Source organism: Panthera onca, chromosome B1 (genome assembly GCF_046562875.1).
Source record: "Panthera onca isolate mPanOnc1 chromosome B1, mPanOnc1 haplotype 2, whole genome shotgun sequence".
In the NCBI taxonomy this organism is placed as follows: Eukaryota; Metazoa; Chordata; class Mammalia; order Carnivora; family Felidae; genus Panthera; species Panthera onca.
In genome coordinates this window covers 74,735,353-74,753,556 of record NC_138342.1, presented here as the reverse complement: position 1 = coordinate 74,753,556, position 18,204 = coordinate 74,735,353, and the positions used below count along the sequence as shown (strand labels likewise).

Genomic DNA, 18,204 nt, shown 5'->3' with positions numbered 1-18,204 from the left:
TGCTGAGGAAATTGTTCTGATATCGATCATTTATATCTTATGAAGACACGTGAGCAAAATGTCTTTCAGTTCTTTAGTAACAAAAATTCCTTCAGTTAATAAAATGCATTGACTGGTTGACTGAATAAATGATGGTACAAAGTTTTAATTATGCAACTGGTTGTATTTCTTCACATATGCTAGTAAAGCATTCTAAGTAACATTTTCTATTCACTATGGTGATACTAGTATACATTTTGTGTGCCACCCTCACCTGTAGCTTCATCTTATTGTTCATATCATCTTTTATCATTATTCTATTTTCCTCAAATGATTACTTTGCAAGATGCTTCCATGTGTAGAAAAAAAAATCCTCCACACAAACAGGTAAAACCATATAAAGAAATATTAGGCAAAAATATATTACTGGTATTTTTCCTTTGACAGACTGTACAGTTCATAACATGTTTCACTGTAAGGAAAGTTTTAAGGTCATTAATTTGAGTCTTAGAGACATTAAATGCTAGTAAATTTTGTTGGTACTTTTCTTCCCCCCAAAGGACTGTTGAGGTATATCTAATCAGTATCACTGCTAAAATCTTTCATGATTTGATTTGAGGCAAAACCACCACCATACCAGTGAATAAGAGAGTGAGAAGAAATATAAAAAGTGAAAACGGTCACAAAATTATCTTTTAATTAAGATATAAATGTCAGCATATTTTTTTAATCAAAACTGTGTCTGGCCATGTTTGCACTATAAATAATTTATTAAGTAAAAAACAATAAATATAATATTTTACCACGGGGAAATGAATGCCTAGCGTTAAACAAATTGATAATCCTGTATTTGAAACATGAAACATATTAATTATTTATTAAAAATATTTTCCAGAAAAGTAATTTAAGCATTAATTCAAGAAAATATGATTAAAAACACCTGGAAGGCTTATCCATAGGCTTTTTAATCTGAAAGTTTAGCTTTTATATTAGAATTTAGAAAGATAAAGTTAGATAATGCCAAGATCAAAGTAAATTATCAGAACAGTTGATTTTTTTTCCTCAAGGCAAGTCTCCTTTTGAGAATTCACTTTGAATTCATATACCTTTCCTTCATTGAAACTGTCCTTTCTTACTTTCATTAATAATATCCACTTACTGCACTATAAAACACATACTTCATTTGTAGTATTATCTATACTACCTCTCCCTTTAGGAAGGGAGTGTGTTTTAATTTAGGACTCCGTATATACATTAATATATTTAAAGAATTTGTGGAACTTTTCCAAATTGTCCACTGCACTGGTCAAAACACACTTTTTAAAACCCAAGTGTAAATTTACAATTCACTTTTAGATGAAAATACAGATAGCAAAGAATGAAATAAAAAGCATATGAAAAGATCTCCAAAATTATTATGACTACTAAAAAATAGCCATCTTTATCAAGGCAGGTACAGTCATAAGCACAAAATTCAATAACAACATGATGAAATATACAGACACATCTAACCATGCAAGTACATGGACATTTCTATAACAAAACTTTGAACCACACAACTCAAATTGTTTTGTTTTGTTTTGTTTTGTTTTGTTTTCTGGTTTGTTTGTGCCGTTCTGATTATTTTAATTGCCTGGTTGATATACTTTAGTTCATATCCCTAATACTACAAGTAGTACATCAACTAACAATGATTAATATTATATGAATATTAACTGTGTACACTCATTATGCATTCTACTAACATTAGAATGTCTCTTTGCATGTTAAATCACTCAATGTGAGCACTGTCCAATATATACATGTTGAAAAAAAAAGTGCAAGGAATTTTTTTTTATTTCAGAGTTTCAAACTCTGTGTGGTAAATAGATTTCCTAATTAAAGTGTTTGATTTTCTGTAGAAAAAAATAAAATGATTGAGGTTTACTAATTTTTGTTTGTATTTTTTAATCTTTTTTTACTCACTATATACATGGCCAAAGATTTCTGGCTGTATTAAATAAAATCACATTAATAGATAGCAATTGAGCATCTACTATATACAAATTACTATAGTAAAAGGGACAGCAGAAATTCTGCACTTTCTATTTATGAGGATTTCTCTAGTCTTTGCAAATTTAACCATTAATAATTATATGTTAAGTTGAATAAAATTTATAAATGTCACACATGAAAATTACTAAAAATATTTGACTGAATATTTTCAAAATAAAAATATTTCTCTGGGGTTTTACAAAAATCATCTTGGCCATTATATTAACCCTTACTATAAATTGCTATAAATCTGTGCTTTAATAGGACTCTAGAGCCAAAAATTGAAATGTTTTACTCTAACAAATTTTTTTAAACCCTCCAATGATCTTCACTAATGTAAATAACAGAATTTAAAGGTATCATTATTTTAGTTTCCAGACTTTTAAAAATAACTTTTACTTAAATCATCATTTTAAAATGATTAGCATTAATGAGCTTTTTATCAATATCAGTTATCAATGAGCTTCTTATATGCTGAGAAGACCTTTAATTATGTTGCTTAAAAAAATAAATTGTATCACCTATTCAAGCAGAAATTCATTCTGAGCTAATGTGCATAAACAGACAGTTGTGACTTTTTTCAAACCCTACAATATGACATCCAAAGTGAAATAGATTTTCAAAAAATATTTTAGTAAATAACATTCAACACACCCAAGTTACTCTAAGGAGTATTTCATTTATCAGAATTGTACTTCAAGTATGCAAAATGACATCATTTACATTATAAAAAGGTGGTTGACTCCATTGATTCAAAGGGTACTCTAGTATTGGCTTTAACCAAGTTATCTACATCCTGAAGTAGACTCAGGACATTTACGGTTTTTAACATATTATTCTTTTATTTACAATAAAGTATATAACACTCATTACTTTATAAAACAAGAAATTTAGATTTAAAAATATTTGTTTTTAGGAGCACCTAGATGGCTCTGTCGGTTAAGTGTCCAACCCCTGATTTCATCTCAAGTCATGATCTCACGGTTTCTTCAGTTTGAGCACCACACTGTCAATGTGGAGCCTGCTCGAGATTCCTTCTCTCTCTCCCTCTCTCTCTACCCTTCCTCACCTCCGTTTCTCTGAAAATAAAAAAAAATAAACTTTTGGAATGCTGGGTGGCTCATTCGGTTAAGAGTCTGGCTCTTGATTTCAGCTTAGGTCATGATTTCATGGTTCATGGGTTCCAGCCCGTATCAGGCTCTGTGTGACAGTGCAGAGCTTGCTTGGGATTCTCTCTCTCCTTCCCCTCTCTCTGCCCCTCACTGCTACATGCTCTCTCTCTCAAAAATAAATAAAAACATTAAAAAACTTATTAATTACAAATATAACGTTTTTGTTCCCAAGCAAATAAATTGAGCTAAGTCACACTTTGCTCTTTATCACAATTGCCTACCAAACATAACTAAGATCACTACATTATCTATTATTCTTTTTAATTATTAGTTTTATTTTTTATTTTGAAAATCTTTAAAAATGCAAAACACAGAGAAAATATTATAATTAATACATGAACCTTTCACCTCAAACACCTACTGCTCTGCTTTGATAATTTTCAACAACTTTTCAACTTTGTTTTATCTATTCCCTCTTCCATCCATGCATGTTGGCAAAGTATATCCCAGATATCATGTTGTCTCAACCACATGCATCTCTCTAAAGTTTTCTTTAAAAAATAAAACAAAACAAAAATGTTCAATACCCAACAAAATGAAAACATATTTCTATAATAATTTATTCATTTCTCAAATTTCTGATTGACCAAGAAATATACTTTTATAGTGTTTTAAGTTTTTCAAGAAATGTGCCAACAAAGATGTCACATGGCATTTGCCTGTTTTTGTCTTTTTTTTTTTTTTAAGTTTATTTATCTATTTTGAGAAAGAGTGAGCACAAGCAGGAAAGGGGCAGAGAGAAGGAGAGAAGGAAGGAAGGAGAGAGAGAATCCTAAGCAAGCTTCACACCACCAGCACAGAGCTGCATTTGGGGACAAACTCACAAACTGCAAGACCATGATCTGAGCAGAAATCACGAGTCAGACACTTAACAGATTGAGCCACCCAGGTGCCCCTGCATTTGCCTCTTTAAAGCTACAACACCTCTCCCATTTTTATCATGCACTTTATTTGTTTAAAGAACCAGACCATTATCCTGTAGAATTCCTCACTTCTCATATTTGGTTGCTGGCAATTTCATCATGCTATTTAACATTCACTGTCCCCCACCCCCATCCCAATATTTCCTATAAAATCACAATTTATTAGAAAGAATTGAGTAGAATGAAGTACTTGTGGGCAGGAGTGGTGTTACTATGTACTTCTCCAGGCATTGCATTAAGAGAGACAAAATGTCTAGTTGTTCACTTTTAGGGATGTTAGTGATCAGTAAATTTAGGTATTACCAGTCTAATCTAACACTACAAAATTCTCATTAACAACATATCCTGACAGCCATGCCATGCACATACAGACATTTTCATTATTCTTTAAATGACTGCTTAGTATACCACTGTATATTTAACAAATGTCCTATTGAAGAATATTTGTTATTACAAATATTTTGTAATGAAGAGTTGTTTGCATACATTACTCTATATGTTTCAGTGTTTTAGGATTAAATTTCTAGAAGTTGGATAGTTGAATCTAAAAGCAAATGCATATATAGTTTTGCTAAATACTGACAAATTTCCCTCCAAGAGGGTGTACATTTTCACTGTATGTAATTCTTTTAAGATACATACACATAAACGACAAAATTGTGTATTGTATCTGTATAAAAGTGAGAAAAATCTGCATTTTTTTAAAAGAGTATCTGTCAAATCAACTGGTGGAAGAATGTTTTAAAAAATGATTATTCTAAATTCATATTCAAACAAAAAATTTTTAAGTAGCTTCTTTTGATATTAGCCTATAATACAGAGTAATGAAATATAAACATTGTAAAATTTAAAATATAAGCATTGCCTTCTTTTGATAATTTTTAATGTATTATCTATAATATAAAAAAGTGCATAAACAAAAAAAAATTATAATCTTAGACATTATGTCTAATTCCAAAAAGTTAAAAAGAAGGACACTGAAATCCAATCTGTTGATTTTCTCAAATGTATGCAGTAAGACTAAGATTTTAAAGTTTCAGTTTAATGTTATTTCTACTTTAATTTGAAAATGACTACATTAAAGGTGTTAAAAGCAATATTACAAAAGTAAGTAAGAGCTGGTCTTTGTACTCAAATATCTAAATTTGAATATACAATTAATTCTTATAACTTACTTCAACAGGATTAATTTTTGTATTTGAAGACATGGCAATTTATGCTTTGATATAAACTTAAAGTATTACAAATATAATGGGCTCCCTTCTTAATTCATTCAACATGAATTTATCTCATACTACAATTCTGTGTATTTATGTGTTTATGAGTGTATGTTTGTGGCTGCCATTGGCAGTTATTAATTTTGAGGTCAACTTTATTGTATCAACATTAACCTATGCAGGGGCGCCTGGGTGGCTCAGTCGGTTGGGCGTCTGACTTCAGCTCAGGTCATGATCTCGGGGTCTGTGAGTTCGAGCCCCGCATCAGGCTCTGTGCTGACTGCTCAGAGCCTGGAGCGTGTTTCGGATTCTGTGTCTCCCTCTCTCTCTGACCCTGCCCCATTCATGCTCTCTCTCGGTCTCAAAAATAAATAAACATTAAAAAAAAATTAAAAAAAACATTAACCTATGCAATTATTACTGGAGTGGCTAAGATTTTGAAGAGTAAACCTTGATCTGCAAAACTTCCATTTGATTATATAAAATAAATGAAAAATGGGATTATAATTGTTTTTGTTTTCCTTCAGAAAGAGAAAATATTAACTTTTCCATTATGTGTTAAATTATAATTTCCTTCTTTGAAATGTCTTAATAGGTTTTTTCTTATTTTATAATTATCTTCCCACTGGATTTATAGTTCATAACAGATTTTAAGATCACCAGAATCATGTGTCTATGGTACCTAGCATGTGCCTTGCACATATAATATACAAAACTGGAGATGGAAAAGACTGAGTGCATCCTAAACAATATGAAGTTTATCAATGAAAGCTAAGTGAGTAGGATCAAAATTGTATGTTATGGTGCATTTAGCACTCACCTGAAGGATGAAGATTCTGCTCCTCTAAAAATTCCAGATCAAGCATTAGATCATCTTCATCCAGTTCACAAGATCCCAAATTATTCAAAACATCCTGAAGAAACAGCAAAATCAATAGTTAGAGACCAAAACACTGAAAAATTGAGGAAATACCCACATACAAATGCCATGAAGAAAAAAAAAAAATAGAAATGAAAAGTTTTAGCTGAATCCCAGAAATCATTTGACTATCCCATAGGCTTTAACATTATCAGCCCAATAAAAAATTCCAAACATTATTATAAAAATCTTAACTCTCACTAAAACTCCTAAAGAGAATATAAAGGCTTTTCAAATGTATAGAAGTTTGTAAACTGAAACTTAAGATTATTTTTTTATATTTATCTTTCAAATCTGAATAACATTCTTCTGATACATTTAATGAACTGTTTCTCAAACAAATTTGTATACAGTGCCAACCATGAGATATTAATTTAGACCATACTTGGAAGTGAAGATCCAGTTACCATTTCCTAATCATTTGTTTAAGATTGGGAGAGATGAACAGAAGAAATAAATGTCAATAAGATTAAAAATTAATTATTGACTTTCATAATGCTATAAACATTAGAGCTAGATTACATGTTTCTTTTCTTTTCTCCTCTCAGAGGGAAAACAGAAGGGTATATAGAGAAGTTTTGAGGGGAAACAGTGATGTGCAGAGGTAGGAATTCTTGAGGGAGGTACGTATACAGATGAGTAGTGACTATATTAAGAAAAAGCAGTATTAAAAATTAGATTGAAATTTTAAAAAAGTATGTTTTATACTTTTGTACAAATGTACACGATGCTACATGTAGTAAATGACACCACATCTTAGACAACTTTTTCTACTAATTTGAATGATACCATAATTTAAGTTTAAAGAACTAAATACACATTAAGGAAAGCCCAGTTATATTGTCAAATGAACACTAAACACCTTAGTTCTGGGGATTGAAAGTAAGGACACTCTGGCTTTTAAATAAATTACTCTCACTGTAAAGAAAAAAAAGAATTAAACATCATTAAACTTTAGAATCATGTGTTATCTGTGAATAGAGCACAATAAAGTTTCAAAAGTGATAAATATCCCCAAATACAACTGCTTCTCTCCACAAATGAAAGTTATAAAAACTCATTATTCATTGCATTATGTTGAATTCTATTTTATCTATATTAATTACAAGGTAACTAGTAATTTAAACTATAAGATAATCAACTGTTTACTGGTAGTTTTATGACATACTGTGGCAGGAATAGTCTACTGAGAATAAGTTACTTATTTATATAGCATCAAAAGATGATATAAGATACAGGCAACGAAAGATAAGCTGTCTTCCTCAAAAAATACAAAAGAGAGTATTAAAACAACAAAAGAAGCATAATTCAAGTTGAATGTGGATAAGAAAGGGAGATTTGGTAAAGACACTAGTATTAATGTCTATTAAGCACTATCTAAATGAAGGAATCAATGTGTGAGTCCAGAGTAATTTTGTAAAAAAAAAAAAAAAAAAAAATTGTTTCATAGTGAAAATGTAGTGCTTTACTAGCTTCAAATTAGTCTAAATAATTTTAGTCTTATATTTTGAATTTCATTGAATAATATTATAGTCTTGTTTCTATCCAAAATTCATATGCTGAAGTACTAAGACCCAGTATCTTACAATGTGACGTGTTTGGACACAGAACCCTTAAAGAAAATATTATAGTTAAATCAGGTTGCATGGATGGGCCCTAATCCAATATGACTAAGTGCTCTTATAAGAAGAGAATATTAGGACTCAGGCAACACAAACAGAAGGACAATCATGTGAGGACACAAGAGGGAACCATCTGTAGGCCAAGGAGAGAGAATTCAGGAGAAAACAAATCTGCCTACACTGTGATCTTGGATTTTCATCCTACAGAAATGGTAAGAAAGTAATTTTCTATTGTTTAAGCCACCTAAAAACACCACCTCTGTGGTATTTTGTTATGGCAGCCCCAGCAAACTAATACTGCCAACAACATTTAGAAAACAATGAAAGTGGGAACAAAGAAAGAAAAGAAAGAAATGAGTGCCTTATAGATGACTGTCACCTTTTTGTTGTTGTTACACCCAGTAAGGACTGGCGTAACAGTAGGGCTCTATGGTTTGCACAGCATTTCCCTCTTCTACTTGGAACTGCACTGCCCAACCCACATAGCTAGGGTACCAGAAGAAGGTACCAGGTGTTTACATGAGTCAAACTCCTGTCTCTGGTGGATGATCAAAGATGGGACATCATAACCAAACTTACTGACAATTTTACTGTACAAATGAGAAAAGTTTCTGTTTGGTGATAGATATCGCAAGTAGCAAAATGATGTCATCACAGAGGCTTTGGGTTTCATTATATAGCTATGACCATTCTAAGTCTACTTGAAAATTTTTAAAAATGTCATAGTAGCAAGTATTCTGGCTCCTGGTTCTAGGAATTCCAGAGGTCCAAAGGCATACGTGATCTTTTCAAGGTTGAATTTTAAATTTTGAATTTTGAGGAGTGCCTGGATGGCTCAGTCAGTTAAGTGTCTGTCTTCAGCTCAGGTTATGATATCACTGTCTGTGAGTTTGATCCCCGTGTCAGGCTCTGTGCTGCCAGCTTGGAGCCTGGAGTCTGCTTTAGATTCTGTGTCTCCCTCTCTGCCCCTCCTCCACTCGTGCTTTGTCTCTCCCTCTCTCTCTCTCAATCTCTCTCTCAAAAATAAACATTAAAAAAAATTAAACTTTGAAAGTTAATACATCCATCAAAAGTTTGACAAATAAATTTTTTAAAGAAGTGTTTTTTTTGTTTCTGGTTTTGTTTTTTTTTTAACAAGAAAATATTTTTAAAAATTTTTAAATGTTTTATTTTTGAGAGAAAGAGAGAGAGACAGTGCGAGCAGGGTAGGGGCAGAGAAAGAGACACACACAGAATCTGAAGCAGGTTCCAGACTCTGAGCTGTCAGTACAGAGCCTGTTTCTGGGCTCGAACTCAGGAACCGTGAGATCATGACCTGAGCCAAAGTCGGACGCTTAACAAACTGAGCCACAAGGAAATATTTAAAAACCCTGTCCTACATTTAAGAAAGTAACACCAAGAAACAGGCACCCCCACAAGGAAATATTTAAAAACCCTGTCCTACATTTAAGAAAGTAACACCAAGAAAGTGAACAAATAAAATTTGGAAAACTTAACTGCATTGTTCCAATTTTATTCACATTTTGTAAGTGACCCTTGACATTTGGACTAGGATGGGTCTATTTGCCACCAATCTAGATGAATTGCTCTTAAATCTCCTAATTCTAAATAGCCTTGCATTGATATCTTGCTTACAAAGCACTCCTGTTAATGTAGTGGGGTCTTTGAAGCTGGTAAAATCTCATAATCAAAGAAGAGAAAATGCAGCAACATGATATGTTTAAGAAGAAAATCAATGTGAATTCATAAACCTAAAAATAATATGTTTTCCTGATTTCTCCTTAAAAGAGACCAACCACAGCAGCAATACTTTTGCCCCCAGCCAGCACTTACAGGCAAACCAGATACTCACTGCTCAGTATCCACCAACAAAGAACCAGGGCTCCTTCGGTATTAAGGAAAGGGGAAAAAAGGAAAGAAAAATATAGAATAATTCTGTTTCATTCTTTTGTTGCCAGAAAACAAGTTTAATCTAACCAAAAAAAAAAGTCAGAGGCAGTTTTGAAAGGCTAAGGAAAGCAATCTAAACGGCTTCTCCCTGGCTAATCTCTGACATATGAACATGAAAATATATATATGTGGCTCAATTAAACAGCTTGAATCTGTTGAAGGTTAAGAGTTCATAATACTTAAACAGAATTGTTGATATGAGGGGCATAAAGAGGCACTCATACTGGGTTAAATTTTAAGTAAGTGATGAATCACTAAATTCCACTACTGAAACTAGTATTACACTATATGTTAACTAACTGGAATTTAAATTAAAACCTGACCAGAAATAAATAAATAAATAAATAAATAAATAAATAAATAAACAAACAAACAAACAAACAAATAAATAAAAGATAAAAACGGAGAGGGAGGCAAACCATATGAGACTCTTAAATACAGAGAACAAACTGCAGAATGCTAGAGGGAGGTGGGTGGGGGGATGGGTTAAATGGGTGATGAGCATTAAGGAGGGCACGTTTAGGATGAGCACTGGGTGTCATATGTAAGAGATAAACCACTGGGTTCTACTCCTGAATTCAAGACTACACTGTATATTAACTAACTTGAAGTTAAATTAAATATATATATATATATAATATTTATATACATATATATAATATAAATATAAATTTGTTATAAAATATAAAAATTATATATAGAGAGAGAGACACTTGAAACATTTTTTTTAAAAAGTTGCTCATAATATACACAAAAGGTACATACAGAGAAAAGTATCTTTAATTTCTATTGTCTTCAATAAATAGTTAATATACAGGTATTTTGTTTTTCTGATTATATGTATGTTTATAATAAGACATGTATTTCTTTCCATTAGTGAAAGGAAAGACCTGCAAACATCAAAGTAGTAACATCAAAATTCTGTACCAGACACAGAAAAGATTGATCACCACTTATGGTCACACATAATAACCAAGTGGAAAAGAAGTCCAGCAGTTAATTAACACTAGTGATCATACCCCACATCTAACAGAGCAGAACTGTGTGTTTGAAACATGCGATAAATTAGTGGAATAAACAGAAGTGGTAACTAAGCAGAAATAGTCTCGCATCTCCTAAAAGATAAAAAGTTAGGTAGCTCTACATAATGAAGATATACTAATGAAAGTGCATGAGTTTTTAATAACATTCATACACCAGACCTATATATCATAATAACAGGGAAATTGTTTTGTAGCACAAGCAGTTTGGACTTAAAAAACAAATCATTTTGTGAGGAAACACCAATATTGCACAAAATTAAAAACTAGGCTTGAACTCTAAATAAAGGCATAAGGGCATAAAACAAGTAGATTTTAATTGTAAAAAGAAAGTCCAACCTGATGGCTAATATCCTTATTTGAACCATCTCTGAATATACAGCAAATTCCAATGCAATGACTAGACAAAAAATTTTCTAATAAAAAACCCAGAATTTGTAAATCTAAGAGATAACTTTCTTTTTCTTCTAATTCTAGCATGGTTACTGAATCTTAGGAAAGCTTCCGATATCTTTGAAATAGTCTCAGATATCTTTGAAATCCTAGGGAAATAGGAAAATTTCCACATCAGCAACGTAAAAGAAGAAAAAAAGATATCCCTAGTATTAGCACACTAGTAACCAGTTTAAAGATAAGCATATGACAGGCTTTGGGATTACTGTAATATATGTGTGTGTGTGTGTGTGTGTGTGTGTGTGTGTGTATATTTTTTTTTTAAAGTGGCTAAAGTATTTAAGATAAATTGTCATGTTTGGGGCCCCTGGGTGGCTCAGTTGGTTAAGCGTCCAACTTCAGCTCAGGTCATGATCTCACAGTCTGTGTGTGAGTTCAAGCCCCGCGTCAGGGCTTTTTTTTAAAAAAGATAAATTGTCATGTTAGATTTGGTATTTTAATAACTCATCAGGAAGAATTATATAAAATTTAAACCAGTGTTAAAAGGCCATGGAAAATGTAATTTAATCCATAGTCTATTTTATTGGTATGTAACATTCATGTGGGTAGTTTGAAAAGAATTGATTGTTTAATTGCAATAAAATACTAATTATTTATTAAATTCACAATATTAATAAACTGGATATTAAATCAAGCACAATTACTACTAGGTATTCTCTAAATAGACATTTAAAAATCGATCAATAGCACTGATTACTCAGGTAATCTGCCAAATGACTTTGACCCATTAAAAGTAAACTAAAAAATTTTTAAGGAAGTAATTCAAAAATTAATCTTCTAAACCCTAGGGATATAACAACAAACCGAACAGAGCATAGTTTCTTTCCTCATAGACCTTACAGATAACGGTATTCTAGTAAAGAATACCATTTTTTTTAAATAAATAAAGTAGGTTTTTTTTTTTTTTTTTTAATACATCAATCTCCTGTGTTTGGTTAGTGTGAAGCAATTCTCTAGAGCCTTATTGCTATTGGCTGAAATACTAAAATTGAATTTTCAAAGTTACTAAGTTGAAAAAACAAGCTGTGATCATACATTAATATGAAACCAATCCATTAAACACACTCTAAAATAATCCTTTAGCATTACTTTATTGCAATAAAGATAATAATTATGATCCTGCTAAAAATAAAGCTGAGACATGTCACTACACAAGGAAGCACTGCTTTAAAAAGAAAGAATTCCATCAAAGGAGATTATTAAATTATTAACACATTCTTTAATTGTGGCATTATGAAGATGTCATTAATTGCATGTTTATACTGCTGTATTTTAGTCAAAGGATTATCCAAATAGGCTTAAGTTCTCTAAAGTTGCAAGATGCAAGATATGGCACCCTGGACTGGACTTTCATAGCTGTTTACAAAATATGTAATTGACATAGAACTGCTCTGATCATTACTTGATCTAAAAGTGAAGAGATAACTATGCAAATTAAAAAGGCATTGTTAATCTGGTATGCATTCTTCTTTTAATCATCTTCCATTATAAGCAGCATTGTCTAGAATATACATATAATTCTCCAATATTCTAATCATAGAAGTTTCCCAATATTAACCAAAAGGAAAATATTATTTTATTATCAAAAATGTACGATGTAACAATTGTAGAAGGCCTCAGTCAAATTTCCCTGTGTGAACCTAGTAATACATTTTGAGATTTGCCTTACAATTAATTATATTTGCATTTATTCAGCAAAAATGATTAGAGCCACTAACTTGGCAAGTGTCTTTAAATAATTCCTATTATCCCCAAAAGATAAATCACACAAGTTATAAAAAAATGAGAAGTGTAAAAGTGGTGAGGTACACACATCATCAGAATAGGATGGGTACTCATAATTTTATGAGTTAAGCACTTACATATGCACATCTATATATGCAATGAAAACGAAAAGAAAATACACTAATACATGCGTATGTTTTCAACAATATGATTCCACTATTTTTTCGAAAGAGAAATTAACACAATAATATTCTATAACTCCTGCTCTGAGGATAGTTATTTGATTTTGATTTTTCTGATTGGGTAAAGAAAGCACACTCAATCATTATGATAGAATTACCTTCACCTTTCAACACAGCAGCTGTGAAATATTTCTAAACACAGCTTGCTCTTTGTTAGGTATAGTTTTACTGTATGAATTTATGTAGTTCAAAATATATTTTTAATAAATATTTTCAAAAATGTCTTAATTCTATCAACACTTATTCATAAGACTTCCCATAAGTCCAAAGACATACATTTTGCAAATGCGAATAGTCATCTTATGAATTCATTAAAATATATATTGTCATTATACATATGTGCAAAGAATAATATTGTATTTTGATTAACGTGTTTTTTTGTATTTAAATATGAAATATTTAACAAAATGAGATTCTTTTATTTTTCAGAGCAGAGGAGGGGCAAAGGGGGAGAGGGAGGGAGGGGGGGAGAGGGAGGGAGGGAGGGAGAGGGAGAGGGAGAGGGAGAGAGAGAGAGAGAGAGAGAGAAAGAGAGAGAGAGAGAATGAATCTCAAGCAGGCTTCACGCTCAGTGCAGAGCCCAACTCGGGGCCTGCACCACCCTGCAATCACGACCTGAGCTGAAATCAAGAGTCTGATGCTCAACTGACTGAGCTACCCAGGTGCCCCAGCAAAATGAGATTCTTAAAGTTCTGCCCAGAGTTGCTAATTTTTCCCTTTATATTAATATAACAATGATATAAGTGCTAAAATAAAACAAATATGCTAAAATATTTCATATTTCAATATTTTTAGGAAATTTAACATTTATACAGATTCATGTAACCATAGATTTTATGAATCTTAAGCCAATATCTGAATTCACACAAAATTTTAATCTATGCAAGGAAATAAAGTTAATTTCATTATTAAGGAATAAAATAGGAAACTAGAAAGTGTAGATATATTACATAATTATCAAACTTCATAACTCAAAATTAAAACATAATAATTGCTGTTAAGTTTTAAAATGGGTGTTTTTACAAATAACAAACTAATGGCCACCAGAGGGAAGGGGGGGTGAGGTGATGGGCAAAATGAGTGAAGAGGAGTGAGAGACACAGGCTTCCAGTTGTGGAATGAGTAAGTCACAGGAATAAAAGGCACAGCATAGGGAACATAAGCAGTAGTACTTTGATAGTGTTGTACTGTGACAGAGAGTAGCTACACTTGTGGTAATATATATATTACATATTACATATATATATTACATATTACATATATATATATATATATTACAGCATAATATATAGATAAATTGAATCACTATATTTTACACCTGAAATGAATGTAACATTGTATCTCAACTGCACTCAATTGAAAAATTAAAATTTAAAAGTTAAGATGCATATTTTTCCTTAGCATCATTTAAAATAAGAAGGGAAAAATAGTATCTTTTGGGGTTCTGTTTTCATGACAAATTAGGCCCAATGTCACAGATGCCATCTCCTAGATTCTAAACCTGACTATATCAGTTTGTTCCATTATCAATAAAGTAACACAAATAGTGTTTATCAAGTAGTCTTATCTCCAGCGAAAGCAACATTTGTATGCTTGTAGTATAAATGTAGTATAAAATACTCCAATTATACCATGTGTAACTGACTAGAGATGAACATGGTAACGTGAAAGAGAATGCTCTAATAATTAGAATGCTTGAAATCCTAATATCTAAAAATAATTTTTTAAGTTTATTTATTTTGAGAGACAGAGTGAGCATGGTGAGGGGCAGAGCCAGAGGGAGAGAGAGAATCCCCTGTAGGCTCCGCACTGTCATCATGGAGCCTGATGCGGGCTCGAACTGACGAGTCACGAGATCATGACCCCAGCTGAAACCCAAATTTAGACACTTAACCAACTGAGCCACCCCGGTGCCCCTGAAATTCTCATATTTATATACATATATTACAGACAGAGATAATTATTTCTAGCCTTCATTCTTATTTGTGTAATAGGGGAATTGAGCATTTCAAAGTCATGAAGTATACCATATTATCTTGTAATTGGTGTCCCTGTCAACTTTTTGCCAAGGACCATTACAATTCTTCAATTTTCACTACACACTTCTCTGAGATTATCCTTACGAAAGCATTCATTTTTATATATCTCTCCTTATCTAACACAGAAAAAGATATCAATGGTATGCGTCTATAGAATAAATACTAATTATTATCATTCGAAACCCCATAATATGATCCCTATCTACCTCTCCAAAATTGCTTCCTGCAAGCTTACTACAACCAATCACATTTCTTCTTTTATGAAAATGCCATTTACATTTCTTTCATTGCACGGAATATATCCTCTGAATATATGCCTGAAGAACAAATACAAGGTAACGTATCTATATTATATCACAGGCATTTTTTACAACACTACTTTTAATATGTACTAAAAATGTTTCTTGACAGGAATATTTACTGATAGGAAAGTTTAAAAACCTTTCTCTAAAAAAACTCCCTTTATGTGCAATGTGTACTGGTTCTCGTGAAACACAAACTCACAAACTGTACCCACACTAAGCAGAGTGCTTTTCCCAAGGAAATAATATGGAGTACTCATTGTACTTCCTGCTGGAGAAAAACCTACAGGACTGCCTCATTCTTTGTGCTACATAGTTTTAAAAAAAAACAAAACCATTAGTTGTTTTAAGGAAAATATGTTATCCAGAAAAAGCATTCAGGTATAATACAGAGGAATGCTTAAGGACTCTTAATTACTAGGCCTACACTAGTTTAGTTGTTTTAGAATTTTTAAGGTGTGAGCTTTTTTTTTTTAAGGTGTCATTTTAGTCTCACTGAAAATACATATTTTTTACCATTATCAGTGGTTCTGAAAATTGTAGGAGATTCCCATCACTCCACTATTCCAATATGCTGAATTAGAATTTGCCAAAGAAAATCTAATACGTAAATTTGTTAAACCACTGACCACAATGTTAACCACAGAACAAAATCAATACATTCCAGATGAGGATAACTGTTCCAGAGAAAAATTAGGTAATTTTAGATATAGATAGTTTTTCTATAATTTAAGTCTTAAGTTTTATTCTAGGTTTATCATTATATGTATGTAAGATACTATAAAATTGATAAATATATTACTGATTCATAAATTAAGAATTATAATAATTTTATTTATGAAACAGGAATCAAAGATATCCAGTGATACTTGTATCAAACTTGTGCCAAATAACACAGTACAGTGGGAAATCCAAATTACTGGGGTCAATAAACCTGATTCTGAACCCTGATCCAGGCACCAAACTAGCTCTGTGAGCTGAAGCAAATCATAACCTCTTTGATGCCCTTCCATGAGATGATTAGAATAGTTATTCTCTGTAATTCCACACAATTTCAAATGTTAAAATCTGTAAGACAACTGTGAGCTTCTTTCCCACGATCATATACTATAGAGAATCAAACAAACTGCAAAGTCTATGGGCACATTCCCCAAAGCTGCTCTTACTTCTGACAGCAACAGAAAGTCTGGAATGTTTCCAAAACACCCTCAAGTACAATAATTCATTGGAAAGCCTCACAGAATTCACTGAAAGCTACGTTCACAATTAGGATTTGTAACAGGGAGAGTCCAGGCCTAAAATCAGGCAAAGGAAGAGGTGTGTAGAGTCTGGGAGGGTTCCAAATGCAAAGCTTCCCTCATACACATGAAGTATTACTCTCCCAGTATCGATACGTCACAATGCACAGCAAGTATTGCCAACAAGAGAAACTCACTCAAGCTTCAGTGTCCAGAGTTAACTGGACTTCATTATATAGGTACAATTAATTGACTGACTACATGCTTGATCTATCCTCCAGGTTATCTGGTATCAAATGACCTGAAATTTCTAAATTATTTGATAAGTCTTTCTAGCATGGCCAGCCTCATATGATATGCCAGATATGTTCAGTCCCATTTAAGACCTGGTGTGGCCAGCTCCCCACTCTAAGTAAATATAATACAATGAAGTATGATATAGGCTGTCCCTAATAAGCTAAGGGCAAAAGCCACACTTCTTTTTGGGAAAGGCTCAATTCTTCATCACACATATACTATGTTTCCATAGACAGGGCGTGGCTAGTGAACTAATTTTGTCTTAAACGGCTGGGCCTAAATAAAAAAAGAAACATGTCATATAATGTTTTCTTAGATTCTAGAGCCATATCTGCAGGTGGAAAAATATCAAAGCGAGTTGTTTTTATTCTTTTTTTACTGTCCATTTATTTGAGAAAGAGAGGCAGAGACAGACCAGGAGTAGGGGAGGGGTAGAGAGAGAGGGAGACACAGAATCAGAAGCAGGTTCCAGGCTCTGAGCTGTCAGTACCCAGCCCAACGTGGGGCTCGAACCCATGAGCCCTGAGATCATAACCTGAGCCAAAGTCGGATGCTTAACTGACTGAGCCACCCAGGCACCCCTGAGTTTTGTTTTTTTTTTTATATCAATGTTTACTTTTTAGTAACAAACTAGTTATTCACAAATACAATATATATGGAAATACTGTATGTGTTGTCTGAGATAAAGACTTATTGGTTATCTTCTTCTACTTATCCCCAAATTTTCCATTATTGGACTCATCATTCTGGTAACAAAAATTTATTTATTTCCTTATTTAACAATATTTATTGAAGGTTTACCAGGTGCACTAAATCTTGAACAAGAGAGAAAAGTTTCCTAATCTAGACAGTAAATATATTAGCAAATACATAAGATAATTTGAGCTACTGATAAATGCTATTTAAAAAAATACTAATATAATATTCACTTGTTATGGGAGGCAGCTACTTTACATAAGGTAGGCAGGGAAGGCCCTTCTAAAGGTGTCATTAGGGCTGAGTCATGAATAATAAGCAGCCATATGAAAACCCCAGAGGGAAAGCATTCCTAA

General features: G+C 32.3%; 1 protein-coding gene across 5 annotated transcripts in view; it reads right to left on the bottom strand.

Annotated features, from left to right (window-relative positions):
• CCSER1 (coiled-coil serine rich protein 1) overlaps nt 1-18,204 on the bottom strand; it is a 1,275,653-nt gene that overhangs the window by 1,037,502 nt on the left and 219,947 nt on the right. For all 5 annotated transcript variants that reach the window (XM_078445883.2, XM_078445885.2, XM_078445887.2 and 2 more), the window contains exon 4: nt 6,146-6,239. In XM_078445883.2, coding sequence (XP_078302009.1) covers nt 6,146-6,239 — 94 coding nt within the window. The remainder of the gene's footprint in view (nt 1-6,145; nt 6,240-18,204) is intronic.